The sequence below is a fragment of the Lepisma saccharinum genome, chromosome 5 (assembly GCF_977018435.1).
Source record: "Lepisma saccharinum chromosome 5, izLepSacc3.1, whole genome shotgun sequence".
Taxonomy (NCBI): Eukaryota; Metazoa; Arthropoda; class Insecta; order Zygentoma; family Lepismatidae; genus Lepisma; species Lepisma saccharinum.
The window spans coordinates 89565046-89586443 of NC_139233.1; the positions used below are offsets into that span (position 1 = coordinate 89565046).

Below are 21398 nucleotides of genomic sequence, written 5' to 3' on the forward strand. Positions count from 1 at the left end.
TTAATAAACGTGAAGATTTGGCCCCAGCTCCCTTGTCCATGCCAACTTATGCCTATGAGGATAAGGAGCAATGCATGAATTTAGTGAAAGGGATAATCTCAGGGGTTTCAAACTGTCTGTTAGCAGGATCCTGTTTCCATAAAATACTGACATCTGTAGTATGTTATCTGACAGAAAAAAAAATCATCTACATACACACAAGATCAGCACCCAAAGTGTGGAGGATGATAACGCCCTTCAGTTAAACCAATTTTATAAAGCATTAGCCAGCCAGTCTAATTTGCCTAGGCATTCCCCCTAGTGCATTGTCTCAATGTTGATACGTATAATCACGCCCCCTTCAACTACCATCTTCAAACTTGATCAAGTACACCTGAGCTAGGAATTTCCACTTCGAAAACTACACAAGAAAAAATGTTTTCCGAGGGCTGATGGTGCCGAAAAAAAGCCTACCAAAAATTTCTTGAGAAAAGTTGTTTGTCTTGATGCCCTCTACAGACTGCCAAACTTCGTGGGTGGTTGAAATGTGTGTTGAGGATTTGGGAGGGAGGGAGGGATTTGAGTAGCATTTTATAAGGAAATTAAGGTGTATATATTTTCACTTTTCAAAATATAAGGGCCTTACAGGTAAGGTTTGCACAGGGCATCACGTTTCCTAACGGCGGCCCTGATTTTTGTGATAATTAGGAAGTTGGCAAGGAAAGCAAATTTTTCATGCTTAATTTTTATTTGTACTCTCTCAAAGATACGTAGATCAGGGAGATTTAATAATAATAAAAAAATAATTAAAGAAAAACACCTTTCAGTACACCCTCGTCACCAATAATTACGATGGTGTCATAATATCTATTACATTAGTCACATGCATAAAACACTATAAATGTTAGTAATTTGACATTTAATTAATAAAAATACTGATCTAATAAAAAAAATTAAATCATATTATTTTCTAGTGTTACAATGAATTGTGCTGACAAAACATCAAGTCTTCTACGCCTAAATCGGCTTCTGCAGATCTATAGGATGGTGCAAGGCATGGAATTTTTTGAAAATGGATATACAAAGCATACAAATTTAATAAAGTAAGTGTAATTAATATTTATCATCATTAGTTAGAAAACTAATTTGAACTCCATGAATACCAGGGCCTTTTTTAGGGCATGTACAATGCATTGAGTTTCATCACAGCTTTTGTTTAACCTATATTATTTTGCCAGAACCCTTGGTCTTTTCAAAGATCGTCCTGATTTTACTGACAAAGTTGGATATCACTGAAATTATCTTTCTTCCTCTGGGATCAAACCACTCGTAGCAATATACAGAGTGCTAACAGCACTACACATTCATTTTCAATATCAGTATTCTTAAGGGGCAACTGCTCTGGAATCAGCAGGGCCTCCCCAACAGTGGTAGCATCATCACCTTATAAAATGTGAAAGGAAGGAATAACTTATACCTTGGCTGCTGTTCAGTAACCAGTAGCTCATTAGCTTGTAATTGTGCATTGCAAGAATGGTGGTGTCAAATGCTACCAATTTTATATCCATATTGAAATTGCTAGAAGTGGTGAATACAGGGAAAACCTTAAGTCCAGTTAAGAAACCATTTTAGCACCTTATGTTGGAGATGATTATGAAAAATATCAGCCACAAAACAATATAATTTAAATTACTATTGTATGTTGACAATAATAACAAATTTCTTACATACTTTAATGTTGTACCTATGTGTATCTGTTGGGGTGTATTATTTAATAAAATTAATATAGAGGCATATATTTTTTGTAAATAAAAATCAAAATTTTGGTACAAAAACAAAGTGTCGCATCAGTATATAAACTCTTAAATTTCGTGTTTGAGTCTATTTCACATTTTGCAGTTCATTTTGCATCATTTCGTGACAAAACAGAATAGAAAAATGCACCTCACACCTTTCAGAAACATGGAAAATGAACAGTACATCATGTTATTTCACATTTTGTGTTTTCGTCAAAAACGGAAGATGCATGCCTCTATTAATATATTTGTTTTGCTTAGTATTCAAGGAAAGAGTGCTTACCTCATCTTCTGTTCTGTTGTAATTTCAGCATTTTAAAATATTCTACATACCTCATAATGCTCCTAAATGTACTTTCTAACATCATTGTGGTTTCTACATTGACATTTTGCAAAGTACCACCTGAAGATACTTCTACATGCAGACATTATGATTATGCTGTGAAACGAGTTCATTATCCTACTTTCATTGATTTGAAGCTTAATGCTACTCTTTACAATGGATCTTATGTGGGTACTACATCTTGTAATTGGTACAGTTCATCTGGTGAGTGTGCTTTCACGGCAGGGAAGAGCCACAGTCCTCCTTTCTTTGAAAATTAAGGTACCTGAACCCATTATGACCTATATCATATTGTAGACTGGTGCATATTACTCACTATTAAATTAAATAAACAACTATGTTCAGTGCTTAGGAAAATATTTATGAACCTGATGAAGGGGGCAGTAGGACTCTGAAACGTTGTTCCAAAAAAGCTTTATACTCACTCACGTAAGTAGTTTTAAATTTAACTTTATACAATTTAATGTTGTTTATTTCAATATGGCCTATTTGCTGTTTTCAAGTAGTTACAAAACTAATTCAACAGATGACATTAGTGTGTCATTTAGACTGTTCAAATGACGAGATTGAACCTGTTGGCTGAACCTATAGTGGACAAAGAAGCAAAATAGCTGGAACTCTTGATTTTGTTCTATGCAGGGAAGTAGTTAGGTTGATCAGTCTCGAGGGGGGGGGGGCAAATGTCAGAATTTTCTCTATCAAACCATTAAGAAAAATTACAACAAACAACGTCATGTGTATATGTATATGCATATGTATGCATATACAGGGTCCTCAGTTCAGCCTTGAGCGCCTTGAGGGGGGCACGCTTAATGCCCGCCTGGACGCCAACTCCCGTCAAATCCCGTGCAATATCTCCGCTATGAAAGCCACTAGCTTCGAAATGATTTCATTTCAATGATGTTGAAAATGTTGTCCTCGTGCATCCACTCGTTTTTGGCATGTTTTTAGGTAACAAGACATGCTAAAAGGGAGCTTAAGTTTCCTAACACCTCGTGGTGCCAGAGTGCCAACTGAAACACTTGGCTTTGAGCATAACTTGTGGATTTCTTTCTTAGCCCCATTCCAGTAACTTTGCGATCTTAGTTCAGTCGTATTTTGAAAGTGGGTACGTGTTACAAGTGTTCTTGCGAATTTCTATTGTTTTATACAGTGTTTATTAAGTATATAGTGTTCCAAGTGTTATTTGTGTTTTGCTATAGTTTTAATAATGACACACACGCACACATTACAACAAAACGTAGGGTCTCCCCGATGGCACCTTGTAATCAAAGGGTCCCGGGTTCAATTCCCGGTGGAGGTGCATACTGGTTTGGATACCACTTTAAGCTGTAGGTCCAGTCCAAATTAGCCTTTAAGTGGACTTAAAACACCAACTCAATCAATGAATACAACAAAACGTTTTTATGTATGATTCGTATCTGATTACAATTTCTTGAAGGGATGTTCGTAGACGATTTTCAACAGAATTCCCAGTTGTGCTTGTTCCACACAGAAATACAGTGCAAAACCTTGTGAACAAATTGAGAACGAGAGTCGGTTAAATTTCTGTAAACGCATATGGGGAATGTTAGTGGTGGGGTAATTGATCCATGATTAATATTCTTCTCTAACGAAGCAAGGTTCCATTTACAGGGAACAATGGAACCTTACTTCTGTTGTGAAATCATTTTGAATAAGGATATCTAGCCTATCTATCCAAATTTAATTTTATTTGAAAATAAACTATTGTTTTATCACATTTTATTAAAAAAATTGTGACTTTATCTCTCCTTTTCGAGCAGAAATGGGACTTATTGTCCATTGTTGAACTCGTTTTGAAAAAAGAATATCTAGTCTTTTCTAAATTTTATTTTCTTTGAAAGAAACTCACTATCCTGCAATATTTTTATCACGTTTTGATCACACACTGTGACTTTAACTCTCCTTTCCCAGCAACAATTGGACCTTTTGTTCATTGTTGAACTCATTATGAAAAGGGATATCTAGTCTTTTCCAAATTTATTTTTCTTTGAAAGTATCTCACTGGCCTACAATACTTTTATCTCATTTTGATCACAAGAAGTGTCTTCCTTCATCTGTCGTTTTTCATCAATAAGAGAGAGCTTTTGTTCCATTGTTGTACTTTTCTAAGTTTCAGATTTGCTGTGTTGTTTAAATTTAACTTTCTTTAACAATCTCGCATTTCTGCAATGTTTCTCTCACATTTTTATCGCATGTTGTGCCATTTCCCAGTTTCCCGCCAAATTTAGCTAAATTAACCCATTAAGTGTGCATGGCTACATGGACGTAAGTGTTTCATGCTCATCTCGTAACTCGAACCCGCGACATCTCAATCCCTAAACTAACGTGGCTTCTTCTCCCGTTCCTCTTTTGTCACTCTGACTTATCGGTTAGCGTTAGTAAGGTGTTTATCTATGGGGGGAAATTGTAAAACAAAGTCAATGCAACAAACCTTCAGACATTAGAAGAACTGAAGAAGAATATCAGGAGAGAAACTGTAGCAATTTCAGAAGCTGGACTGTTGCGTGTAAATGAATATTTCCGAAAAACATGCCAAAACCGTGTGGATGCATCAGGACATTTCCAGCATCTCTTGTGACAAGGTATGTGCTTATTTTGATTATAATTCTAATTGACACTTTAATGATTGTAACTGTATTTGTTGCAGGAATAAATTTGCAATAATTATCATAACATAGTAGGTCATTACAGTAAAAATTGGCATCTCTGAGAGTCCGATCTGCCACCTTCCAAAATATTTATTCTTAATTATTAAGGGCCACGCCCTCCCTTCCCTACGCTTTCGATCCCAGTATTGCCATGAAGCCAGGAGTACACCCAGCGTAAAGAAATTATTGTAGTTTAATGAAACAAAATTAGGGAACAGTGCCAGTGGCATCAACTTAAATGAGCCTGTGGGGCTCGAACTCACACAATACGAGGGTCACTATTTATATTTTGAGCCTTGGCAACACTGATTGAAGTTAGGCACGATTTGACGTTTGCACGAAATCGTCTGGCATTATTGACCATAACGTACTTCAAATGTTTTGTCAACAGCTTCATTGGTGTTGTTTATGTTGCCTTGGAGATTGCGCGACAACAATAAAATGGAATTAACTCGTGAACATTTTCGTGCGATGATTTTTTACGATTTTCGACGTGGATTATCAAGACAAGAGTGCATCCATCAACTTACTTCCACATTTGGTGATGAAGCCCCATCCTTTGCCACTGTGAAACGCTGGTATAACGAATTTAATTGTGGCCGCCATTCGCTCACTGACGAGATTCGCGAAGGTCGTCCAAAATCAGTTGTTGTTCAAGAAAACATTGATGCTGTGCAAAACCTAATACTGCAAGATCATCATGTGACATACTGTGAGACTGAGGCAACCATAGGCATTAGTTCCACCAGCATATATAAAATATTACATGATCATTTAGCTGTGAGAAAGGTATGTTCTCGTTGGATCCCACACAATTTGACAAAAACTCAAAAAGACGCTCGCGTCAATTGGTGCAAACAAATGCTCAATAAATACAATCGTGGTGCTTCAAAAGACGTATATAAGATTGTAACAGGTGACAAATCATGGATATATGCATATGAGCCGGAACGTAAACAGCAGTCGACTGTATGGGTGTTTCAAGATGAACCCAATCCAACAAAAGTTGTTTGCGCTCGAAGCACATCGAAACAAATGGTCGCCTGTTTTTTCGGGAAAACTGGTCATGTGGCAACTGTGCCTTTAGAGGAAAGTAGAACGATCAACTCTGAATGGTACACAACAATTTGTTTGCCAGAGGTCTTCGGTCAAATACGGAAAACAAACAAATGCCGTCGGATCAGTCAAACAGTCTTTATGAACAGTCAAACAATCGAATTGATGTGTCATCCACCGTACAGTCCTGATTTGGCACCTAATGACTTCTTCTTGTTCCCGAATGTCAAGAATAAATTGCGTGGACAACGATTTTCGTCGGCGGAAGACGCCGTTGATGCGTTCAAAAACCATATTATGGAGGTGTCTCAAGAAGATTGGAAAAACTGCTTTGACAAATGATTCGAACGAATGCAAAAGTGTATTGACCATAAAGGAGAATACTTCGAAAAACAATAAAGCAGTTTTCAATGCCAAATTCCTGTTTTTTCATTGTTAGGCTCAAAATATAAATAGTGACCCTCGTAATATGGCTGTTATATTTATTTTTTAGAAATAAAGTCTCTGCGATTAAGAAAAGTTTTCATCATTAAAGACTGAAAAAATTCTCGCAAGTTTAATTACTAACTGTTTTCAAAATGTTACATCATTTTTATGTGAGACTTTTCAGGGTCCTATATTATTTACACCATCCATGGTCATCACTAGGGCCCGGGACTTTATGTCCTATAAAACTGTAAAATATGTATGTAATTATGTCATATAAATTGGAAAATATGTCATGAAAAATTACAAATATGTCAGAAAAATGCAGAAATATTCCCAGTAAAATAAAAAATATGCACAACAGAACTCTCGAATTTCTCCCATACCCGATAGAGTAGAGTAGGAGCTGTAATGTACCGAATGTTATTTTTACTTTTAACTGATTTTTGAGAAAAGCGAAAAAGGCAAAGAAATGAGAACGAAACTTCTTTACTTCCCGTGCAACAATTAGAGAGAACATTTTTCCTCAATAATGTTTGCATGGCTATCAATTGTCATCGGGATAAAAAAAAGTGGGTTATTATTGTTCTGTACTAAGAAAAGACGGCACCTTTCTTCCTCCGTAATTTCCATATCCTGCCATCGACAATATGAACTATCCGTTGTGCTAAAGATCCGAAGAAAAAAATATGAAATAACCGATTATGTGCGAGAGAATTATGAAATTATACAGAAATACCGTATGTCGTATTACAACAAAATTGAAGAAATATGTTGTAAAAATGCGAAATTGGTGAAAAATGTCAAAATATGCTTTGTCAAGTTTGTCTATTTCGGCTGATTTTCATTAGATATGTAAAGATCGCACCCCAATATTAGATCTGAAGCCACATGAAAAATATGTTATAACATAAAGTCCTGGGCCCCAGTCATTACTATTACAAATCTAAGGGAGATTAAATAAGGACTTATAGACAGGATGAGGATTGATAGGCACCAAAAACTCGCAAAATAAGTAGGTAAATAAGAACAAAATACAAAATAGGTACTAATCGTTCTGCACATTGCCCTACGATGCCAGGGGTCCCAGGTTCGATTCCTGGCCTGGGCATGGATGTTTGTCAGTGTTCATTCATCATTTCATCACATCACTCACGTCCAATTTCGCAAATTAGCAAAAAGTTACACAAAACTTAAAGTAAAATAAATGAAATCAAATCAAATGTGCTGAATATTTTTCATTATTTTCATGGATTAGACACTGAAAAAGCTTTTATCTTCGAAAGAAGCACTTGTGACTAAAACAGTCACAAAAGAACACTGTACCTGTGAAACATGAATACCACTCATTCAGGCACATAGTGGTTCCGGTAATTTACAATGCATTACAGAGAACAATGACGCGAGCAGGAAAATTTTTGGATCCAATTTTTTTGCAGGCTGTATTCAATATTGATTTAATAAGACGCAAATAATTTCATGGGGCGCCAATGCTTTCTTTCTTTTACAACTTTTGTGCCTCCTCGATGGTTTTTGATTGATTGATTGATTTGTTATTTTAAGTCCACTTATGCACAGTAAGGCTAATCGGGACTGGGCCTACAGTTTTTAAAGTGGAATCCGAACCAATGTGCCTCCACCGGGTATCGAACCTGGGACCCCTTGATTATAAGGCAACAACATTACCTCTACGCTCCTCCTTGATGGTGTAGTGGTAACATCATCGCCTTGTGATCAAGGGGTCCCGGTTTCCATACCCAGTGGAGGCACAGTGGTTCGGATCCCACTTTAAACTTTAGGTCCAGTCCCGATTAGCCTTACTGTGCATAAAGTGGACTTAAAACAACAACTCAATCAATCAATCAATCAATACCACTCAGAAGTGTCACGAGACGATTTTTAAACATAAACGCCTACATTATCTGGCCAAGGAACAAGAAAAGGAATTTTATGGCAAGTCGTTAGCCTATTATTGCATAAATTTTAAAACAAATCTCCAGGAACAGCCCACAAATTTCCTAAAACCATGCCAAAAATGAGTGGATGCATGAGGACTACATTTCCAACATCCCCTGTAACAATTAACGTGCTTACTTTGAATGTAATTGTATCTATAATTCTGAGAACTTGAAGTTATTTCGAAGCTAGCTGTTTACATAGCGAAGATATCGCACGCAATTTGACGGGAGTTGGCGTCCAGGCAGCCGTTAAGTGTGCCACCGTCAAGGCTCCTAAGGCTGAACGGAGGACCCTGTATATATATAAACTGTGCACCTCTTTCTTCTCGAATGACAATGCGTAATCCCATGAAATATCAACTATATCTTTTTGTGTGGTGAGTGTTTACTGTCTCCTTCATCATTTGAATATATATATGTGTGTGTGTGTGTGTATGTGTGTGTGCCGGATTCCATGGCAGAGTGGTTAACAGGAGTCCCAGGTTTGAATCCCAGCCTTGACATGGGTGTTAGTGAGTGTCTCTTCATCAGGATGTTTTTTGGGAAGTGGTGGGGGTAGAATTGTAAACGTGGATAAATAGCTGCATTCTAGGGGAGAGAGGTACATAATACTTTATTTCGTTTACTTGGAGCTTTTTCACTATTAAAACTGAAATAAAAAAAGCAATCTTGGATAATTTTAATGGGGGTTTGCTTAATTAAGTCCACTTTATGCACAATAAGGCCAATCGGAACTGGGCCTACAGTTTAAGGTTGGATCCAAACCACTATATGTGTGCCTCCACCGGGTATCGAACCCAGGAACCCTTGGTTATAGTTAAAAGGCGATGACCAGTGCATTGTCGGGGAAACTAGTAATGGGATTTGCATTTGCCACTTTTTTTCTTAGGCTACGATTAAATATTTGCCGACAGTCCAGCACCGAACAGTGGCATTTTATTTTATTTGTGAAACAAATTTTCTACCGATTTCCTGTCATAAACTATTTCTGGAGTGAGTAAATTCATGATTATCTTGTGTAGAAGCTGATAGAGATAAATTTGAGTGTGTACCGTCCTGCGTACTTGCATTTAGTGTGTGGCCAAAGTGAGGAAAGATGAAACGAAATGGATAGACCTTCAGCATCATGGGTTTGAAGGTCAAATGGGCTCTTTTCCACCCCCTTATGTATACAACCGTGGCAGGGTTTCTCTAGCATCAAGATGAAACTGCCTTCAACCATCTCATACACATACAAAGCATGTAATGCTGTTGTTTCTTAGAGTAATAAGCATGGGTGCAGATTTGTAGATGCCAAAAACTTTTAATACGGTAGGCAAATAGGTACTCAAAATGATGAAAATGCATGTAGGCACCTGATGGTACACGTATTGACTTCATTGCTTTGGCATTTTGCTGTATTTTTTTGGTTGTTGTCACTTTATTTACACATTTGGCTATGGCTAATTGCAATATAGTGGTTAGATGAAATTCATGATAGGAAAGTAGCTTTATTAATAAAAATAACAAATGTGAATTTATGCATATTGCAGGGAAGAACTTGGAAAGTGTGGATACATTAACTGCTTTTGCTTCATTTATCCTCCCCTTTTATTCCTACGATAATGTCTAGTTCTAAAACGATGAGGACAAATGTTGGGTGATAAGATGAAAGGACAATCACAAAGGATCATGGACAAGACACAACAGAACCCGTCAGAGGATTATACTGGTTGTGGGTCCACATACCGGAGCCTCATTGATCTGCAAAAATGCAATCCACGGTGTACTATGTGGAAGAAAGGTTGACACTTGAGCGCCCTCCGTAAACACCTCTCCCAGTCTAATACCCCAAATTTTAAATAATATTGGTATTTTACTGCAATACCGCAAGCGCATGTGTATGTGTGTAACAATAAGTAAACATTACTCAATACTAATAACCATGTTAGATTTGAGAGTAGAATTTTACTAGAAATTGATGTTGTCTGTTTTTTTCAGTTATTTAAATATAACATAGATCCCAACATAGGCCTTGAGCATGGTATGCTTGCGCCAAAATATCTGATACATTGGAACTACAGACTTCCCTTCCTCTTTCTTTCACTCTGGCACTTCCATGCTGGGGTTTCAAATGCGGTGATGAATCTGTAATATGGGAATATAACTCCAATAAACTCTCTGCCCTCAAACCTGGCACCTTTTATTTTGAGTCGATCATATTAGCCACTACCCTTCGGGGAGGCCACTGTCTCTTTTACCAGCTGATTGTGGACTTCAAGAATAATGACGTTGGATAAAAAAAATTATTCATATTTATGGTCTAATTTCTTAAGAATAATTTTATTTTTGTGTGCAGAAATCAATATTTGATGGCACTGAATATAACAGATTTTGCACAGCTAAATAGTGCCCTTGCTTTTGGTGTGGGTAACACCAGGTTCGATCCACAGGCTCCAAAATATTGGTGCTGGCCCATGATCGTGAGGACAATTGGGGAGGGTGCTACTTGGACTGAACGTGCTAACCCAGCATCACCCAATAATAATAATAATAATAACAACAACAACAACAACAACACCTGGGAAGCCTCGACTGGAACTCAAAGAACTGTTGCATGAACTTTAATTTTAATCTTACTGGCTAATTTTATTTTTATACGTGAACCAATATTTTATGCACCCTGCTATGGTACTTTCCTTCAGCCCACTGTTCAGCCCCAGGTTCAAACTCTGATCAGTCATAGGTGTATTATGATTGTCCCACTACCATTGCTTCAGTTCATCATTCATCCTCACTGTCGCGATTAACTAATGAGGTAGAAAAGCAACGAAAAATAACCAACCTAGAAATGGAAACTCATGTAACTATTATTCGCTATATAGCTTAGGATTAATTATATTTGTATGTCTAAATAGTAGTTGAACAACTTTACCACCTAAACTGCATCTTCAACTGCCACATTTGCTGCTGGAAATGAAGTAAGACAAAGAATTTTGACTCGTATATTGTTAAAGATTTACTAAATACCTCGTTTTCTTTCTTAAATGAAGGGTGATTTATTCTTCACTAGCTGATTACCCAGCGTTGCCTGAGTATTTATTTATCCTAATCTTGTATTAGACAGGAAAATAATGAATTCTAACTATAGTGTAAAATGTAACTAATTTTAAATGTGATCGTGAATGTCACCAATCAATTTAGCGACTCTGAAAACTTTGGATTCAACACTAATCTAGGTCATTTGTGGCATTTTATTTTTCACCTCCTCTCACCCCCCATGCAGACAGGGGATGAACTTGGAGTTGAGCCGCATTGGGAATGTCACGAAAACTATGGATTCCATTTGCAATGCAGCCTGAATGTTAGACAACCTGAGAAACACTATCGTTGTGCAGATTGCATAGAGTCACGGATGTTGGTTTGTGCGGGATTTAATATCGGTGGTTCTCGATTATTTTTACATGTCACCCCTTCCCACCCCATCTCTAGGGGTGCCAGTGGTGTCTTACCTCAAAATATTATTTCCAGATTGCAAGTGATATGTGTACCAAGTTTGGTTGAAATTGCTCCAGGTGTTCGAGAGTTATGCCGGAACATACAAATATACACACACACATACATCCATTTTATATAAATAGATTACAGCTATGTGTTAGCAGCAGCTCTCCTCCCCTGAAGTTCTATCTTGCAATTTCTATAACATGCACCACACTATGACCAAAGAGAATGGGATTCCATTCTCTTTGCCATGACTGTCTCCATAACCTGAGACCAGAACATCGTTTCTCAAGAGCTCGGGATGAACCCGAGGAACATACCGCTTACCGGTCAATGGGGCTGTTATTTGACCTGGCAGGCAAGATGTAGGAAAATGCTGATTAGAAAGACAAGTCTTCCTTTGGTACATGCTGGGGAAAGTTTAAGAGCAGTGCTTCAAACTGTAAGCAAAATTTACTGAAGAACAGTTTTACAATATTTGCCATGAAAGTAAAATTTCCAGTAAAATACAGACACATTTGAGGAGCCACGTGGACGTTTGCAGGGGCCAGTGCCCCCCCCCCCCACCTAGTGACCTCCTTGGTTCTATGTGATCTAATATTGCACATGGAAATTATTAATTACTGCATCTTCCAAGTGATAGTTGTTTATATCTCTAGTCCATATTATGATAGCTCAAAATGTGTACTTTACAACAATGTATTTAGTTTAGACTTTAATCTAAAGTCCTGTTTATAATGAAGGAAAAAATAACACTATGTAAGGTAGACTCAATATGGCCTACATAGGAATATATTGTGAAGGACATGCACAAATGTGACATTTGTTTACTTTTATGTTCACGTAGAATGTGTGGGAGTCGCTAAGAATGATGATGAACCTTTCATTTGTCCAGACTGTGATGTGTAGGGAAGGGATTTTAAGGTGCAAAATTATGATTGGGAAAAGAAAAAATAGGTTCTGAAAATGTTTTCAAAAAGTTGCAAAAAAAAGGTGCTCTCTTTTTCTTCACCTTCTGTATATAAAGCGCGTGGACCCCATAGAGAACTGTGGTTCTGCCAAATAGGTTTTATTGCAGTTCGTGTTTTCTCTCGAGGGTTTGCTACATTATCTTGGGAACTATTGGAGCTGCAATTATTATATTATACCATTTTATAGCTCTGATGCTGCTCTACAAAATGAGTCTATAGGATTTTATGTAGCTGCTCAAGAAGAGTGAAAATAATTTATTTCTCTGTCCAATTTTTTAACGAAACATGAAAGAAAAGGAAGGAGAAAGGTGCTGAAGCATCAAAGAGGTAAAAGTGCAACAAAATGTACTTATTTTACTTGATTTCATGTCCTAAAATACATATCTCAAACGATCGGTATGAAAACAACTAAATTTTTGGATAGGTGCTGCACCTTAAAATCCGTTCGCTAGTGATGTGTAATCTTCTGGTGACAAGTTATGAAACGTCAATTCTTTATTTATTGATTTGTAAATGGTGTTATTTCTTTGTGTAATCTGATTATGTCGTTATGTAAATAAAACGTAAGAGTATCGATGTGCATACTTATTTACCTATAAAAACATTGTGGTACTTTCTTTACAATTTCTGTTGCATATTTTGATGTGAAAGAACAAAATATACTACTAGGTCACATTGGGTACATACCAAATATGGCCTAAACGTTACATTTTTAACAAAATCTTCATTTCGCCCATGTTATTACTTGGAACTGACTCCAATTTTCAGTGAATGGCCAGAAATGTTCCCTGTTTTGAACCTTACCATTAGTTTTACCTTTTTGACTTTGTACATCATTAGAAACAATCCCAAACCTTAGGTAGGCCATATAGGGTTCAGGTACCTTACATTTTAGGCAGAATTAAATATTTCATGTGTATTTGCATTTTTAATGACAATAGCTTACAATTAAAATTAAAATAGGTTTATTGTAGGAATTCCAGAATTTCAAATTCAAGCATAGTCCTGTCTGGAAAAATCTTTCATTGTATTTGCATGTGCAATAAAATGTACATTGTATATGTTGCTTGATATCCACTAATGTGAGCTTCCACTGATTACTTATGGATTTCATAATCTAAACACACACACACACACACACACACACACAAACTACTACCAGTGAAACCCACCCAAGCCTCCTTCAATTTAGCCCCCCTCCTCCCAAGATCCACCCCCCCTGCCCACCAACCACCCCTTGGAAAGATACATCACTGCCGTCATTTCCACCACCTCTGACAGCTCATTCTTAAATAGCTTTCACAACCAACCTAACCTCAATCCCCCCCCAACAGAAAGCTCTCAGAGACCTCCTCAACAACCACAACATCAAAATCCTCCCAGCTGACAAGGGGTCCACCACGGTGGTCTTGAACTCTCAAGACTACCTGGCGGAAGCCAACCGCCAGCTGGCTGACCCCTCCACCTACAAACCCACCACAGTTGACCTATCCGCCGAACACCTCACCAAAATCCGGGACTTCATCCACACCCGCGGCCCACCTGAAGGCCTAACAGCTCGTACCACCGCCATGTTAATACCCGACAATCCCCGCACCCCCACCTTCTATCTATTGCCCAAAATCCACAAACCTGGCAACCCTGGCAGACCCATTGTGTCCAGCTATAACTCACCTACAGAACGAATCTCAGCCTTTGTTGACTCCCATCTCCAGCCTCTTGTGAAAGCTCTGCCCTCCTACCTCCGTGACACCAACCACTTCCTCCAGAAAATCAGCACCCTCCCACCATTGCCCCCAAATACCATCCTTGCCACCATTGATGTCACTTCCCTCTACACCAACATACCTCACTCCCATGGCCTCCGCTCCATAGAATTCTATCTCAATAGCAGACCCAAACCTCACAACCCCAGCACCAACTTCCTGACCCACCTAGCCCACCTTGTCCTCACTTGTAACAACTTCACCTTTGAAAACCAAAATTTCCTACAGATCCGAGGTACAGCCATGGGTACCAGAATGGCCCCATCCTATGCAAACCTCTTCATGGGCAAACTTGAGCAAGAGTTTTTGGCTACCCAACCCCTCCAACCCCTCCTCTGGCTCCGCTTCATCGACGACATCTTCATGCTCTGGACACATGGAGAACCATCCTTGTCAGCCTTCCTGCACCAACTTAACCACTTCCATTCCCTAAAATTCACATGGACACACTCCCCCATCCAGATGACCTTCCTGGATGTGGACGTGCACATCGAGGGAGGACACCTGACTACCTCCATCCACATAAAACCCACCAACCACATGCAATACCTACACTTCTCCAGCTCCCACCCGTTCCACACCAAAAAAGCAATTCCATTCTCTCTGGCCCTCAGGGGACAGCGCCTGAACACTTCACCCACCTCCCGCCAGAATTATAACCTCCGCCTACACCAGGGCCTGGTTAACCGTGGATATCCCTCCATCCTGGTCACCAAGCAAATATCACGAGCTGCCTCACATACCACTACCACCAAGAAACCTGCTGCCACCAACCCACCTGCACTCATCACCCAATATCATCCCCACCTCAACAAAATCAGGCACACACTGCACTCTCTTCTCCCAATCCTCCACAGTGATCCCGAAACCAAAAACATATTTCCCGACAAACCCAGGGTGGTTTTCAAACGCCCCCCTAACCTCCAAAACATCCTGGTCCACAACACTCCTTCACCACACATCCAACACCCCCCTGCCCATAAATGCAACCGACCCAGGTGCAAGACCTGTCCCATCCTCATCACTTTTCACACCCTCCAGGTGCACACGGCCACTGGCAAATTTACCCTCCATCCCAAAGGGACCTGCCATGCCTCAAACTTTATCTACATCCTCACCTGCAACATCTGTGGTGATTTTTACCTGGGGGAAACATCAACGGCCCTCAACCTCTGCATCAATAACCACCGCTCCTCCACCCACAACCTGGACTTCACTGTCGCCGTCCACACCAACCACCACAACATCAGTTTCAACGACTGCTTCCGGGTAGCGATCATCCACCTCCTACCCCAACCAGCCAACACCTCTATTCGCAAAAGATGGGAGAGGGCCTATATATCGGCCATGAGTGCAACCACTCCACCTGGCCTGAACAAGGCCACCCAGTAATGAACAAACCCTCACCCACCCTCCCGCCCTCCCTCCCAACTCATCCTACACACTCACAGTTTACGACGAGCCTGGTGACGAAACAGTGTTTTTTCGTTCTACGCACCGCTTCTTCTTCAATGGGGACCTGGCAACTCTGCAGGACCCCAACTTCCGGTTCCGTCTTCTGTTTCTTCTCACACCGATGATGCTATAAATTAGCGAAAATTTTGAATTTTCCTACTGTCCGGTGAGTGTTTCCTTTTACCTTATTTGATTTTTACTTAGCCCTTTTGGCCCTCCTTGCCATTACCATTACCATTATCGTGGTATGCTTGTAAAAGCACAAGGAGGCAATGACTATTCTAAGAACATTGCACAAATTACTGTGTAGTAATTTTGTAAAAAAAATGTAAGTGCATAATCAATTTTAATTAAGTTTTAAATTTTAAGGTCTAAGAATTACCTCTAACTTATGAAATTGCTGTATTAAATGCATTAATTATTTTTTCAGTGTACTATGGCCATTTTTCTCCAAGTGAAATTCACTACTTGTGTTTCCTATGGATGTCAACAATAGTTTTGAAGCAGGGAATCTCTGATCCATCTCCTCAAACGTACAATGAACTAGTGTTTTTCATTATCTTATCTATTTTAGGTAGGCTGCCTGTAATGTTAGTGATTATTGTGTTTTGGATGTGTATTGGCTATGATTGGCTTGATGAGTGACGGAAACTTTTTATACAGAATTCTCAATGACAAATTTCATAGGAGTGCTTAGCCCTAAACGATTGGCGGTGCCATCATTAGAAGGATATTTACAAGATCAAAGTTTAACTTGTTAAGAAATAGATTGCACATTCACTCTTTCTAGCTTCTTAATGACCAGAAGAAATTATTAAGGAATACTTTTGGTGCAAGGATGTATTTATGGGGTGTGGACCATCCCCCTCGAAAGACTTACTAAATACAAGAATTAAATAATGAAAATGATGAAATAATAAAATAACTAATTAATGAAAATATACTTGCTGTTTAATTGAGGGTTATATTTCTTTATGCCAAACTTATTGGAAGGCAAGAATTATATTGGAGTCATTCGACTTTGAATGACAGTACCAAATAAGATTTATGCAAGATTCATTACTACTCGTAACGTAACAGTCATAAAATATCTTCACTTTTCGTCAACTGGATCTAACATCCTTTTTCTATAGTCAATAGATATTCAATTCTTTATCTATTTGACATTAATTTCCTTGCCAGGGCAGTTGTTGTTTTTTTACAAATTTTGCCGATCTTAACTACATGTAAGTAGATAATGAATACGTGCTGCTATATCACTATTCTTATACCGTCCTTTTACCCATTCATGTAATAAAAATATAATATTAATTAATTTTAATATTTTAATTAATACTATTTTAATTAATTTAACATCATTATTTTAATTTAAAAATTAATAATAATAATAATATTTTGAGACACTTGGTTTGGACCCCCCCCCCTCCCCTGAAACATATTTCTAGATACGTGCCTGTTTTGGTGCTATCAAAGTAAATAATAAAATCAAAATATCTCATCATTTTTTCATCAGACATATTTCATACACCAGAATACTAATTTGGGGGGAAAAGAGATATCATTTTTTTTTTTTCTCAGATGGCCATAATTCAAAGCTACATGACAGATTCTATGCAAAACTGTGTTTTATGACCAAATACTGGCCACATGAAGTCCACCTCCATGGTCGTGCAGTCTGAGGCACCTTGCTTTGGACGGTGGCTGCAGGACGGCATGGGTTCGATCCCAGGTTCAGTCTCCAGGAATTTTCGGCATGTGTATAGGGCCGATGGTAACCCACCATCGTGAGGAAATTGGGGAGCTACAAGTGAGTAGCGTAATCCAGTCTCGAAAATCTCCTATAACGGCTGGGGGTTTGACATGCTGACCCCACGTCACCCCATTACCGGTTGAAGAACTCTACTCCTCTAGGTAGGATTGTGAGAGGGAGACTGGCAGTCGGGAGATAGGCCAAGGACCTTCAAGGGCTGTCGTGCCACAGATTATTATTATTATTACTGGCCACATGAAACTTTTCTAACGTTGGAAGCGGTCCTGGCATCCACCCAGCGTCGAATGACATGGGTACCTGGGGGAAACCCTGGGGGGTAAATGCAGTCAGGGGCGTGATGCTGATCACATCTCCCCCTCATGACCGGATCAAGAAAGTATGAGGCATTACCCCCACACCCCCTATATGCCTTCATGGCGTGGTGCTAAGCACAGGGGAGCACTTTACCTTTTTTTTTACCACATGAAACACATGTTTTATTTGGGAATATAGGCATGAGTGAGACAGTGTTCTAACTTCTTCTAGTGTTGGAGATGCTCCGATTTCGTCATCATTATCTTCATCATAATCCTCCTCTGAGTACTCCTCTCCATCACTCAGTTCTAGATCTTGGGACCCATCTTCCACGTTAAGTAGCTGACTGAAGTATTCTGCCCATCTCTCTAAGATCTCATTTTTACCGCGTATTAGGTTTCCTACTTGGTCTTTACACAAAGCTGTCTTCGGTTGGAAGCCTTTCCTTATATCCTTCACTCGCATATACATTTTCCTTACTTGCAGATTACTATTATATTCTTCAAGTTCCTCAATCCACTCTTTCTCAAAGTATCTTTTCTTTCTCCTGCACACTCTATCTGCTTCCTTTCTTTTAAGTCTGTATTGTTCTGTGTTATATCTGGTTTTCCTATTAAGCATTCTCTTTCGTGCCTCATTTCTTTCATTTATTGCTGTTCTACATTCCTCATCAAACCATTTACCTCTTCGGATCTTCGTCTTCTCTCCCAGCACTTCCTGTGCTGTTTCATGTAGTATCTCCTTTATTATACTCCATTTCCCTTCAATACTTTCACTTTCCCACCTTTGACTTCTTTGTTCAAGTTGGTTGCCTACCATTAAGCGAAATTGGTTGGCAATTGCTTCATCTCTTTTTAACTTCTCATCATCATACCTTGAGGTCACCTTCGCTCTTCTTCCATCCCTATATGTAGCTATTCGCTGTCTGTATTTAATGCGTACTAAATAATGGTTGGAATCACTGTCTGCTCCTCGACAGCTATCTATTGTAGTATATCAGAGGCGTGCCTTCTGTCTATCAGCACATGGTCAATTTGGTTTTGTGTTACACCATCGGGTGAGCTCCATGTGATTTTCCTCACATTATTCCTTTCATGCCAGGTGCTTCTAATTACCATTAAGTTACACATAGCCATATCTATCATTCTCAAACCATTATCATTTGAAAATTCATGCAAACTTTCCTTTCATATAATGTCTTGGAATGCTTCTTCACGTCCAACCTTAGCATTAAAGTCTCCCATTATTATCTTAATGTCATGTTTTGGTATACGATCGATTACCTGATCCAGCTGCTGGTAGAATCCATCCTTTTCAACTTTTTCTGCCTCTTCCATTGGGGCATATACACATACTAAGGTAATGTTGAAGAACTTGGCTTTCATTCTCAGCGTACATAGCCTCTCATTTATTGGTTTGAAGTTCTTTACTACAGTTTTATATTTTTTGTTTAGTAGGAATCCTGTGCCACCTCTTGTACTTTCACTGCTTCCACTATACATTAATGTATAATCCCCAGTAGATAACATTCCATTTCCTTGCCACCTGATCTCCTGCAATGCCACTACTATTGTTCTGTATTTCTTCATTTCCTCCTTTAGGTTTTGCAATGCACCTGGTTTACTTAATGTTCTAACATTCCATGTGGCCAGGTATATATCATTCTTCCGTTTACGTAGTCCTTTAGCATGCCTGTGTCTTTCCATAGAATCCATCCAGATATCATTGTTTCTGAGTTCCGTAACAATGTTTGTTTTATGGGATAGGGTCGTTAGCCTCATACTCAACCCCCAACCTGGAGGACCAGGGTTTGTATCAGGTTTGCTCCTTTAGAACGGTTGCCATCACTACGGCTGAGGAATCCGCTCCATCCCCCTTGTAACCCTGAGGACGGGACCCTTACCAGGTGCTACCTCCCAGGTCAGGAGCACCTGTAGCTCACATCGGCAGGAGTGCTACTCCCTAAGATAGGACTGTCTCCAAGAGAGTTCCTACCCGTTACCGTTGTTTGGGACTAGGTAGAAATATTGGGATAGGATACAATAGGTAAGATGGGACGTTGCAGAACGTCTTAGTCTGGCTTCTCTTCTGAGACCTGTCCAGCATGGGTGACCCTGCTGGTAGAAAATCTACCGCAGGCATAGCTCTCAGCCTCAACAAAGCACGCAAACCCCTCCGCACGCACGGTCAGTGCTACTATAAGGCGGCGTTCCCTGGAGGGGAATTATTGGTACATAGTATGTGTTATATATTGCCTTCTTGCATTTCATACATACTGTTCCATATTAATCTTCGAACACTTTAATGGAGTCCACCACCCATTTGTCCTCTTGTTTACCTCCTCATCTATTCTTCCACTTCTCTCAATTATGCTTCCTAGATATTTGAAACTCTCCATTACCCTCAACTCTTCCATGTCCACCTTTATTCTTGTAAGTGCTAAAAACTATGTCAATGGACAAGGGTTCAAGATGCAAAAAAAAACTGGCTTACATATCATTTACAGTTTTGAAGTTATCATCAATGAAAATTAGGGTTATCTGACTTTTTGAAACTGTATTAACTACTGTATATCATGGCATTTAGGTATGCAGAAAATATTTCTGTTACTTTTAATTTATTTATGAAAAATCCTTAGAAAATGAAGTGTGTGTTTTAGAATAAGAGAATTGGTGGAAATATCATACATCTTGTGGTATGTTACACCATGAAAGGTGATTCATTTAAAATGATATGAATACATTTAACCTCATACTAAAGCACATTCTTCGCAATGTTTTACTGGAAATTCAGAATGCAAAGCTAGAAAACAAAATTGTTTTTCAATTACTATTTGTCATTTTGTTTTGGGGGTGTAAGGGGTGATGCTTGCATGTAGTACACCCAATTGTCAACCTCACTTCCACATAGTACACCCTTGGGTCTGCATTTTGCAGACTAACGAGGCTCTGCCATATGGTCCTATGGCCAGTATAATCTTCGTAGGACTGTGTGTGTGTGTTGTCCTGTGTTTTGTGTTTATATGTGCTGAGTCCCTCTTTACAGCTTCAGCTTTTGACGAAGGTAAAAATATTTTGAATCCTCAGAAACGTGTTTTATTTTAGTTATGGTAAGGGGCTGGACCCCATATAATGTGATGGGTGCAAAATAGCCGAAGTGCTGACACCCAAAATTTTAATTTCAATCAATCAATCATTTTGTTTGGATTCAATAACTTTATTTCCAATTGCAGCATTTATCCTTCTTGCTAATGCGCTTGGTCTTGTTGCACACAGAATAAGTATTAGCAATTTAAAGTTAACATTGTATCAGCAGAAGATGAAGCAATTGTTGGATTATATGACAAATGAGGATCTTGATGTGGAACAACAGCAGTAAGTAGTGTTAGTTTTTATGTTATTGGAGGGGTGCATCTGTGATTGTGCTACCTT

General features: G+C 38.9%; 1 protein-coding gene across 2 annotated transcripts in view; it reads left to right on the forward strand.

The window, feature by feature from the left end:
* Window positions 1-21398, forward strand: part of LOC145988427 (cyclic nucleotide-gated channel alpha-3-like) — a 205920-nt gene that overhangs the window by 110465 nt on the left and 74057 nt on the right. For both annotated transcript variants that reach the window (XM_083123318.1, XM_083123319.1), the window contains exons 7-10: window positions 954-1082; window positions 2087-2322; window positions 16333-16476; window positions 21200-21341. In XM_083123318.1, coding sequence (XP_082979444.1) covers window positions 954-1082; window positions 2087-2322; window positions 16333-16476; window positions 21200-21341 — 651 coding nt within the window. The remainder of the gene's footprint in view (window positions 1-953; window positions 1083-2086; window positions 2323-16332; window positions 16477-21199; window positions 21342-21398) is intronic.